The sequence below is a fragment of the Brassica napus genome, chromosome A1, assembly GCF_020379485.1.
Source record: "Brassica napus cultivar Da-Ae chromosome A1, Da-Ae, whole genome shotgun sequence".
NCBI classification, from domain to species: domain Eukaryota; kingdom Viridiplantae; phylum Streptophyta; class Magnoliopsida; order Brassicales; family Brassicaceae; genus Brassica; species Brassica napus.
In genome coordinates this window covers 30,190,696-30,202,496 of record NC_063434.1, presented here as the reverse complement: position 1 = coordinate 30,202,496, position 11,801 = coordinate 30,190,696, and the positions used below count along the sequence as shown (strand labels likewise).

General features: G+C 34.6%; 3 protein-coding genes across 3 annotated transcripts; 2 read left to right on the top strand and 1 right to left on the bottom strand.

The window, feature by feature from the left end:
• Positions 1-899: 899 nt before the first annotated feature.
• On the bottom strand, positions 900-3,609 carry LOC106433093 (BTB/POZ and MATH domain-containing protein 4; the record flags this gene model as incomplete). The annotated part of the gene is made up of 4 exons (XM_013873939.3): positions 900-1,468; positions 1,544-1,826; positions 1,902-2,250; positions 3,152-3,609. Coding segments are annotated over 4 exons (1,428 nt in total), but the record flags the coding sequence as incomplete, so codon positions are not given.
• A 2,375-nt stretch (positions 3,610-5,984) lies between these two features.
• LOC106449197 (LOB domain-containing protein 20) lies at positions 5,985-7,616 on the top strand. Its single transcript, XM_013890990.3, has 2 exons — positions 5,985-6,513; positions 7,032-7,616. Exons 1-2 carry the CDS (start codon positions 6,097-6,099, stop codon positions 7,440-7,442), a joined length of 828 nt encoding a protein of 275 aa, XP_013746444.1. The 5' UTR covers positions 5,985-6,096; the 3' UTR covers positions 7,443-7,616.
• A 1,751-nt stretch (positions 7,617-9,367) lies between these two features.
• Positions 9,368-11,335, top strand: LOC111199538. Its single transcript, XM_048777272.1, has 7 exons — positions 9,368-9,638; positions 9,717-9,980; positions 10,084-10,217; positions 10,310-10,387; positions 10,481-10,582; positions 10,682-10,717; positions 10,790-11,335. The coding sequence occupies exons 1-7, from the start codon at positions 9,383-9,385 to the stop codon at positions 10,913-10,915; spliced, it is 996 nt and encodes a 331-aa protein (XP_048633229.1). The 5' UTR covers positions 9,368-9,382; the 3' UTR covers positions 10,916-11,335.
• The last annotated feature ends 466 nt before the right edge of the window (positions 11,336-11,801 follow it).

The following is an 11,801-nucleotide window of genomic DNA, read 5'->3' as shown; positions in this document are numbered from 1 at the left end:
CGAAGTAACCATAGTTTGCAGCAAAAACTCTATCACCAACGATTGAAGCCGGTAAGACCCGTCGCCACCATCCGCTGTAGATCTGTCAATTATCTTTTCTAAACGGTTCAATTGAACCGAAGATTTTGTGTTATCAAATCCATTAGAAGAAACATACAAAATAACAATAAATTTTTTTTTCCAGATTTAAAATAAATTGACAATCAAACAAACCAAGTGATAGAAAGTAAAGCAAATCAAAGAAAAAAAAACAAAACGAATCAAAGAAACCGATGTCGGAGCTATAGAAACCTCCGGCTATCGGCTTGAAACTAAAAAAAAAAACTCTCTCTTTTTCTCTTGACTGCCAGGGTTTTTTTCTAGGGGGAATAGAGACTCAGGATAGTAATATGACATCTAATTAATCATCTTTAGGCTATGGATATATTTTATTTTTTCTTCTGAAATTTCTTGTTGTCCAATAAACTTTGGATTCATGTTTGATAATGTATAAATTTGACAAAAAGAGCTTAAGAACCAATCAAAACAAGAGTGATCATTGCTAAGTTTGACAAAATACAATTTTCTTGTTTCATTTGATAGTGTTTTTTCTTGATATGTGATTGCTTCTATTGTTTAAATCACGATAATATGATAAGTTAATTCACTATGTTTGTAAGAAAGACACGTTTTGTTTCCACCTCTATTGAAACTAGTTATATTGGTCTATATGGAGATTTCGATAGAAAACTAGTACTTTTTCTTTTGTCGCAGCCACCTTTTTACTTGTTGCTGGAATCTCAAGAGAATAATACGGTTAATGTCAGTTGATGTTTATTAGGACAAAAAATATAGAGAATTACAAATAATACAAATTCAACCCAAATAACAAGGTTCATATCAATATTTGCTTCTTTGTATTTAACTCTTAAAATTGTTTATATATCCACTTAAATCCAAATCTAAATCAAATCTTTAAACAAATCCATGTTATGAAATAACACATAATTCTAAAATCTGTTTTAAAATCATAGAACCAATTAAAATTGGATTTTAAAATGACAGAAGCAATAACACTAGATTTGACTTAGATTTTCAATTCCATTAAAATATACAAACGACAACACCCTCTTTATTACTCTTTTATTTGCTCAATCTTCTGCCATGGGGTCGTCGTCATCATCACCGTTCTCGTTGTTATCATCATCATTGTTTCTACCGCTTGCATTAGCGTTCACAACTTGAACCCAAACACTCTGGCTTCTCTCTGCTCCATTGACCTCTCCCCAAGCATGTTGTTGCCTAACGCTCCTCTCGTTTGTGTCAGCTCCACCGTCTGAGAATTGCCCCCACACGCTTCTCGTCTTCCCTCCTCCTCCTCCTCCTCCGCTTAACTCCTCCTCACATCCAGCAACTGTTTTGAGAAGCTCAGACTGGAGTGATGGGCAGTGTTCCCTTAGATAATCAAACCCATCTGATCTCATAACAGCTGTAATAACATCAAACATCTAAGTTTAGAACTCAGTTATGAGAGACATAAAGGGCAATAAGATCATTTCATTACCAATGAGATTCTCCGCTGCAAATTTCAGACAAACTGATTTCAAGGCAGAGGCATTGTAACGGTCAGCAAGTGCTAGAATATTAGCAACTGAGTCTACTGAGATATCCTTGCAGAGCACTGACTCGCACATTAAACTCAGTCTAGGCAACTTGTACTTATCAGCAGCTCCTAGCAGCTTTGCAGCTAATGTATCTGACGCTGATGGACCAACGGAAGAGCCAGAAGAGGATGCTGACTCTGCATCTTCGATGAGAGCATCTTTGTATATGTAATGAAGCAAAGCCTTCAACACAAAAAAAGCATCAAGAATCAGACAGGCGCTTACAGCAACTTCAAAAGGTTTAAGACAAAGCTATACCTTGAAAACCTTTGGTTCCATGTCTGTCACTTCGATATCACGCTCTTCTTCTTCTCCAATAACATCGAGAAACTCGCTTTCGAAGACGGGAGACCGAGCAGCTAACACAAGCCTGTGAGCACGGAACTTTTCACCGGAGACGTTGAAGGTTATATCTGAGCCGTCCTCGTTCTCAAGAAGCATTCCGAAGTGGGATCCAATGTCAGAAGCAGGGACGTGGATGGAATGTAAGCGTGGGCAGTCTATTTCAGAGACTACAACTCCCACGGTGCAGTTAATCTTCAGACAATCGTCCTTGAGATAGTCAGATGCTTCCAGGAGAGTTCTTCTGAAAAAGCGTTTGTATCCCCTGTAAAGAAACAGTGAAGTACATAGATGAATGAGTGAAATTAAGCAAGCGGAGAATAAGACACTATGGTGTATTATTACAAAACTGAATGATGTCTTTTCATTACCAAACAGTTAACTAACTATGTATGGGTTCTTTCAGAGTCCAAAACTAAGTAAAGGCATCACCTTTAAGACTAGACAATGGTTTATCTAAGAGTGAATGATTCCTCCGAAATTAAACAAGCAGAGAACAAGACACTATGGTGGATGATATCCAGAACTAAACGGTTCCTTTTCATTACCAAACAGTTAACTAACTATGTTTCTGGTCTTTCAGAGTCCAGAATCAAAAGCCAAAGGCATCACATTTAAAGCCCAGACAAAGGTTGATCCAAGAGGAAAATGATTCCTCTAAATGTAAACAAGCAGAGAGCAACACACTATGTTGGATGATGTACAAAGCTGAAAGATTCCTTTTCATTACCAAACAGTTAACTACGTTTGGTTCTTTAAGACCAGACAAAGGTTGATCCAAAAGAGACTGATTCCTCTGAAACTAAACAAACAGATAACAAAGACACTATGGGCAATAATGTAACAAAACTGAATAATTCCTTTTCATTACCAAACAGTTAAACTATGTTTGGTTCTTTCAATTCCAAAATCAAAACCAAAGACATCACCTTTAAGACCAGACAAAAGGTTAATCTAATAGTGAATGACTGCAGAGAACAAGACACTATGGTAAAATGATATACAAAACTGAATAATTCCTTTTCATTACCAAACAATTAAACTACGTTTGGGTTCTTTCAATTCCAAAAATCAAAACCAAAGACATCACCTTTAAGACCAGACAAAGGCTAATTCCAAACCCTAACAAAAAAAAAAGAAGCTAAAGACAAAATCAAGAGACGAACCACATGCTGCCACGATACTTAAGAGTATAAGGCCCACTCTCAAGAGCCCGATCAAAATGACTATGAACCTTATGCTTCCCTTTCCCACTCTGATCCAGCAACGACAGCTCAAACAACGCCCTCACATCGGTCCCATCGCTAGCCAAGGCAATAAAAACAGAGACATACGCCGAGTTATCCTCAGGATTCTTGCCGTCGGGGTAGAAGTAGATGGCCCACTCGTACCCGCCGACGGTGAACGTGTCGCTCGCGATGTGTTTCCCGATCCCGATTCCTTTGGCTAGAGAGTAGCCTTTGATCGTGAAGCTGTGGGATCCGTTTATGGTTTGAGTCACGGAGAGAGAAGTCGTCGTCGGTGGTGACGGCATCCTCGGGAACTCTCGTTTGGTCCTTTGTGAATTTTTCCTCTGGTGGATTTTTTTTCTGATAAGTTTTCTTTCTGAGAAAGTAAAATTTTTTTTTTTTTAAAGTGTAGACGAACGGTCCGATACGGACCAATGGAGTCTCCCAATTTAACCGACACTTAACCACATATGTTCGATTTGACCAAAAAGTTTTCTTTTTCTTTTTTTTTGTTGCTAAATTTGGTTTCGTAAATATTTAACTTAAAAGCCAAAACATAAATTATTTTTTACTAATTTGGAGTATATTTCAAAGCTTTGAAGGAGCCTGAGTAATTTCCAATTAGAAATGCATTTTACGGATATACTTTTTTCCGAATAAATAAATAGACCGTAAGCGTACTTTTTTATAACAAATAAATCAAATTTGAAACATTTTGACATTAAAATTTGTAATTTTACCACACAACCACAAAAATTGAGAAAAAATAATAATTGTAATGAAACTATGATAATCATAACAAAAAAAACTACAATATAATTCTTTTCCATGGAAACAAAATTAAAATATGTACTTCTTCTTGTATTAAGACAATATGTTATTTGATAAAACATTACTTCAATTAAATGTTTCTGATAAGTTAAGAAATATAAATTGCTATATGTTTTTTTTTTGGTATTTTAATGAACCAAAAAAAATTGGAAAAAATTCAATTCATTATTCTGGCTACTAATCAGTTCTTCCGATGTGGTAGTTTGAACGGTTAAACTCTTTTGAACTCTCTCTCTCTCTAAATTTATCTAGCCTACACAAATTAATTTATCCCTAATTTCTCAATTTTCCATTTCATGCCGAAAACGATATCTCAAGAATGAGTGGTGATGATTTACATTGAGTCTAGTGGATATATGAGTCAGTAGAAAAGATGTACATGAATGTGTGGGAGGATATTGATAGTGCTTAGCACTCTCAGTAGGCACGAAGGAGGCAATGAATGTGGATTTGGTTGTGGGTGCGGGTTAGGTTATCCAGACGGGATCACTCAAAATTAGAGTTCTATTAGTCTGAAAATCATAAAAAGAATGAGAAGAAAGGTTGACACTTCTAAGCTGATCAACTCATCAAGAAAGACCTATTCATCTGCTAATATGCTGATAACATTTCAATATTTTGATTCATTCCGAATTAATATGCAATAATGAATGAGGCTATCGTAAAGAAAACATTATTAGTTAGAAGTATGATGTTTTAAATTTCATAAATACATATATAAATAAAATTTTGGTAAAATAAGGAAGTGAAACGAAAGGGAATAATGTTGTGAAGAAAGGAGCACGACAGACATGAAGGTTGGTTAGCTTCCAAAGAACTCCACACGAAACGGTCAACACGATTCTTGTGCCTCTCCTCCCTCAGACATAAACTTACACATATACGTACTTACACATCACATATACGTACGTACGTATCCATACGTATACGATACTTAATCAGATGATACGACTACACAATTTGTTATTACTAATCATTGTAATCGGACATTTACAAGTCTTTTGATCATACAGATAGCCTCCAGCAGTCTACCATCAACTATGAACGAAACCTAACCATAACTGGAACATGAGAATTGAAAGTAAATGTCATCAGGTCTAGATATCATTTTATATACACAAACGAAGTGCTGTAAACTCATGAGTATATGATAGCAGATGCTAATTTAAATTGCATCTACAGGCTTAAAACTCCAAGTTGTTGTACGATTGCCTTCTTAAAAAAAAATTGTGTACTTCATGTATTTTCAGTGAAATATATTTTTTACTCTTTTCCTAGCAATTGAGTATACTTTTGGGTTAGATTTACTAAGTTTAACCTAAACTAACCATCCAAGTTATAATTAACTTCATTTAATAGTACCCTGCCATGCATCTCATGTTAACAACTTCCAAAAGTTTTCCCTTTTTGGAAACGTTTATTAGTGCTCATCTTTTATGATTAAAAGATATTAAAAATAGGGATTCCTTGTATGATTTCAGACGTTTATATTTAACGTACGCATTTCAGTAAGACGTTTGTCAGACTAGTGCTAATTAAGATATGTCATAAGCATAACTACTAGTATCTAGAACTTCAAAATTTAAGAGACGAAATATGAAAATAAGTATACAGTAATGAATACTAGCTAGTAGCAACACACACAAACACTCTCTTTGCACGTGCATCTACCATCACACCTTCTTCCCATTTATACTCTCTTTCTTGCACCTAACCATACGTTTGGTATAAAAAGAATTCGAATTATAAAGAAATTTAATTGCATACATTGCTATTATTATATTATGCTAATATTGATGATTTTCCAATAACAAGAATATTACTTATATTTAATTTTAAAACAACAACAAGGAAAAAAAAGAAACGATTACCCCATTCACCTCGCGACCTCCTTCATGAAACAAACGTGGCCTCCTCCGTTTTTCTACTTATATACCCACATTTATACTTCTACATAAACACTCATATATAAATAACGTACATTTATCGATATTATTAGTTCACAAGTACCTCTCATCAACTAAAGCTAATTAATTAATGCTGATTTGGTTATGGCTGATCAGCAGCGATCTGGCCACAACACCTCAGATTCTCGCCGGAAATCAGCAGCCGGGAGACGAACCTCACAACACACTACGACGTCATCATTATCTTCCGGTGGAGGAGCTATGGCGGCAGCTGCAACGACGGGGACAGGAACGGTCTCGCCTTGTGGGGCTTGCAAGTTCTTGAGAAGGAAGTGTGTGAGTGGATGCATTTTCGCTCCACATTTCGGGTCGGACCAAGGAGCGGCTAGGTTCGCGGCGGTCCATAAGGTATTTGGAGCCAGCAACGTGTCGAAACTGTTGCATCATATTCCGGTGAACCGTCGTCATGACGCTGTAGTTACGATTTCATATGAGGCTCAAGCTAGGCTCTCTGATCCTGTGTATGGCTGCGTCTCAACCATCCTTGCTCTCCAACAACAGGTGAATTTCATACGATAGAAGATAAAAATGTCTATTAGTATATTAGCTTTTAAATGAACAAAAATGATATTATTCAATGAGACTTCGAATTTTGTTACCTAGTATAGTTTGTAACGGTTAAAGTTGGCAATGTGCGTATCTTTGAAAGTTTCAGATAAACAAAAATATAAAAGTAATAATAAAGATAACACAGAACATTTACAAAAAAAGAAAAAAAAAAAGATAACATAGAAGCTTTTTTTTTTTGAAACTAGCATAGAAGCTTTGATATATTACAACACAAGAAAAGGTAAAATTTTCAGTACTTTTTTTTTGGGTCTAATTAAAAACTTGCCGTACTTTGATTCCACTTAATTTGTTGGTTGCAGGTTATTTTTATTTCTTTGACATCATATACATGTTTTCCGACCTATAAAAGCATATACGTTAATTCTAACTTTTGACAAACAAAATTTAACATATTTTTATTCATCTTTCATCAATAAATAAAAGTAATCTTATAACCATGAAAATATTAGGTGGCCTCGCTACAGGCGGAGTTATCACTGGTGCAATCACAACTAATAAACAGTAGAGTCGCAATGGCCAACGTTATGCAACAACAACAAAATCATCACCAACAACATCAACAACTAGTCGTTATGCAACAACCTGAATACTCCAACAACTCATCCGCCTCCACCACTCTTGCCGGAGCCGCCATGAATAGTTTCACCGCGACGGCAGAAGCAGCAGCAGCCGTTAGCTATGACGTCATGGCCCCGGCTAATTTAGAGCATTCATTGCAGCATGTGCCACGGCATCAACAAGGTAGCGGAAATCAGCATGAGGACGAGGAAGAGAGTGGTACTGAGTTTTCGGTGGCTGTGGGCTCGACGGCGTTGGCTGCGGAGGTTATATATCCGGCGGAGGGTTTTCACCGGATATGAATATATATCACTGGGACTGTCTTTAAGCTATATATATATATCTCCCTTTAATGTTGAAAAAGATAATAATATATAGTATCTACATACATACGTATACGGTATACCAAATATATGAAGACTTGATGTGAAATATTTGAATGAGATATATAACTAGATTATTGTTTTAGAGGCTAACAAATTATTATTTTTTATTTATAAAAGGCTAAATTAATTCACTATAAAGGGAGATTTTTTTGGTTAAAGAAAACGAATTTATAGAGGTTAGAAAGTAGTTAATTAGGTTAAATAAAACGAACGTGAAAATGTAAGAAGAATTACATGTAAAAACTAATGTGGTTTTATTCTGAGAGAATTTAATTTAAAATTCTCTCTTTAACTTATGTGTTTATATGTAGTATAGGGGTTGCATTTGTACCATCAATTTTACTTTAAATAAAAACAAAAGGTAATCTTCCATATATATTTTGCAATGCTCACTTTTGTAATACAGTTTTGGATTGGTTAGAAAGCATGCATTGCTACACAACTTGTACAATCTTCTATTAGTGCAACCAATCAAAACGGTTATATTTGCTAAAATGATTTATGAGTGCTTCTTTCATAGTGATTAATCGACTTGTAGGAGGTATTAATTAAACGATATTGATTCGTAGCTCTCATACTTAAAATCGGAGACGAGAAAGCAATAAAGAAAACGTGGATGATTACGTGATTAGTTGGATTGCAGTTGTAATTGGTTGGATTGTAGCTGCATAAAATTTGCTGTAAGATTTTATGATATAACTTATAAATGATTTGGTTGTAGATGTAAATTTATTGATGTAAGTTTTTTTACAGAGATTTTTACATAGTTATGTTGGTTGTAGGCTTGTAGCTGTGAGTTCTTAGATGTAGATATTTTAAAATAACACATATGAAATATGTGATGTATATATATATTTAATTATTTTCTATTAATAAAAATAATTTATATTAATAAGCAAAATAAAATTATCAACGTTATACTATTATTTAATGTAATATATAAATGACATTTAAGTTTTTGAAATTTTATTTTTTATAAAATTATCCAAAGGTTATTTAAAGTTATCTATAAATTTCTAAAATTATAGCAAAAGTTAATATCTAAATAGTAATAAATTATACCTATATTATCACATTTATTTGATACTGTACATGATTTTTTCATTTTACATATGCTACAACCTAAATAATAAAGATGTAGGATTTTTTTGCCTAATTTACATAAGAAAAACTTATTTTAATAGCTTTAGAAATAAAGCTAAGTTATGATTCACAAAAACTAGTACAATTTTGATATATGCTTTAAATTTAAAAACTATATCTACATCATTGGTAAGATTTGATGATTTAAACATAAATAAAGCTAAAAAGTGAGACAAAACCCAACTGATCACCCATAAAACTATTAAACCCAGTGCCAACTGACCACTCCGGATCCAATTACTAGTCTCTCCATATATTAATAGTTAAATGATCAAATTTCTTTTTATAAATACATGTTTCTATACGTATTTTTCTTTAAAAAAAGTTATAAATAAATTTGAGAAGGGGTAGTATTTTCTAAGTATATAGTTTTGTTTTCATCACAAATAAACAAAATATTACTACTAAAATTTTTAAAAAATTAAAAAATTAAATATATATATATAAACTTTAAAGTTTAAAGGGTTAAAAAAAAGTTTTGCCTTAGGGCCCTGATAAATGTTAAGCTGGCCATAAAAGCCCATTAAGAAGAGCTTATATTATAAAATTATAAGAAACCCTGAATGGTGCGTATATCTAGACCTCGCCTAGCTAGCTTTTATTTTATCTCTACATTTCTGTCGGCGTTTCAGACAAGGGGTCAGTGATTTTCAGTCTCTTGTTTGTCTATTATTCACGTCGGTCTGATTGATTAATTGTGTCAGGTTAAAAAGATGATGAAGAACGTCAAGAAGGCGTCGCCAGAGTTCGCGATATCTGAAACGTTCGTGTGGTGGGACATGGACAGCTGTCCACTCCCCAGTGGTTATGACCCATGTCGGCTGGGTCCGAGAATAGACACGGAGTTGAAGAATCTAGGCTACAATGGTCCGCTCACCATCATTGGCATTGGTAACCTGGAAGGAGTCCCTCACGACTTCCTGAAAGCGCTCTCTTCAGGTGGAGTCGTTATTAAACAGCTTCAACTAGGTTAAGCTCTCTTTCTTTCTTTTAAAATTTTAATTTCAGATCACAAAAATTTAGGGTTTAGATTCAATTGGCATGCAGGATCCAACATGATTCTATGTGTGAACGAGGCTTTGAATTCGTCTGAAAGTCGTTTTCAACCTCCGTTGACAATGATGGTCATATCTGCCGTCCATGCTGATCTATTGGAAGAAGTCGTTTCCGTGTTTTATATTCGTGGCGCCCTTTACAATCTTCTTCTGGCTTATCCGTACGTTACCGAACATGCTGACCCAGAGCCTTCTTCCCTACTAGTCGACAACTTTGGTGGAGAGTGGGTCTGGGATAGGTTTGGCTTACTGAAAGGTCTCTCTCTCTCTCTCTCTCTCTCTCTCTCTCTCTCTCTCTCTCTCTCTCTCTCTCTCTCTCTACACCACCAAATTAATCAAGCTGTTGTTTGCCCCAACAGATTCAGGGTCTGCCAATGAGATTAGGAGACAGGACACAGGCTGTGAAATGCATTTTTGCGGATTATGCGATCTTTCTTTTCCCAGCTTTGATGATTTCACCACGCACTTCAAAACTCCCCCACATACAGATAAGGTAAGCATCCTTGCCTCCTCTAAGTTTTGTATCAATACATCTTTCATCCTCTAATCTCTCGTTTCCCTTTTGATTCTCTTCTCCTCATTAAGATGGATAAGTATCTTAGTTACCTTGCGTGGAAGTTTAATCGTGAAGCAGAATCTTATGAGGCCCATAAGCTTAGAGAGGCAAGTTTTTTCTTAATACAAGAGTATTTTCACAGAAAATTAATTAGATATATAATATCTAATCTCTCACTCCAAATGTTGTGAAATATACAGCCTTATCTTGCAAAAGTGAAGGCAAAAAGGCTAGAGTTTATAGAGTTTGACAATTATTTTAAAGATGATGATGAGGATGATGATATTCCCAAGACTGAGAAGGCAAGTTAGATTTTTTTTTTTTTAATACAGAAATACAAAAAAAAAATTCACATAAACTATGCAGCTTTCATTATTTTTCTTTACTGACTTTTTCTACAGTCAAAAAGGTTGAAGAAGCCTAAGATGCAATCAAAGGCAAGTTTTTCTTAATTAACCAAACATAATTTCTTAACAAATATGATTTCTCAGGAACAACTACGATTGCAGGGAAAAAGATTCAAGTTTGGCCTTCTTTGTAAGTCTTCCTCTCTAAAGAAAAATCCTACTGCCAAGGCGAAGAAGTTATCAAAGGCAAGTTTTCTAACAAATCCGATTTCCTGTAAACAACTATGATTTCTCGTAAACAACTATGACTAAGACATTTACATCTCTCATTTTTGTTTGCTTACTTTTTTTTTTTTTAACTAGAAGCTATCAAAGGCAACTATAAAGCTATCAAAGGCACGTTTTTGTAACAAATCTGTTTTCTCATAAACTACGACTAAAACATTTAGAGCACCCCCAATGGGGCTATTTTAAGAACCTTTTGGTTAGAACGCCCCATTGGGGGGTGCACTTACATCTCTCATTTTGGTTTACTGGATTTTCTTTTTTGGGTGCTACAACATTGCAGTTGGAGATTGCAGAAGAAGCTTAGTGCTCCTTTCCAAAGAATGCTACTACAATGTTCTCCTAGAGAGGCGTCTTTTATCTTAATGAAAGAGAGTTGTCTTGTTGTTCTTTAAAGGCCATTTCGTATGGTGAAAAGTTTGTACTACTGTACTATTAGTTGCTGTTTTCAAGTCTTGATTTAAATTGTATGTTAGCTAATACTTTATCAACGCCTTGTTAAATTCCATCTATATTGTATCTGCATAGTATATGCTCGATCAGTTTTTTTTTCATTAGCCATCAAAATGATTTACCTAGATAATGCTTTTGTATTCTGGTGATTATGATCATCTATCATCTATATTCTATTAAAACAGGAACATGACCTATTGATATAGGTGTAGTCCAACTAATTATTTTATGACTGCATATAAAAGATATAACACTATCATCGACCTATTGATAACTGCATTGTTTGAATATACCCGCTAGAGTACTTCAATCAATATATATTTCATTACATTTCTTACTGCTTTTTAATACTATCATCGACCTTATTTCCACAAAAGGTGGAATCCACTTCTCTGTAAGTTATCATATATAGCAACAGTTATGATTTGAAATAAAG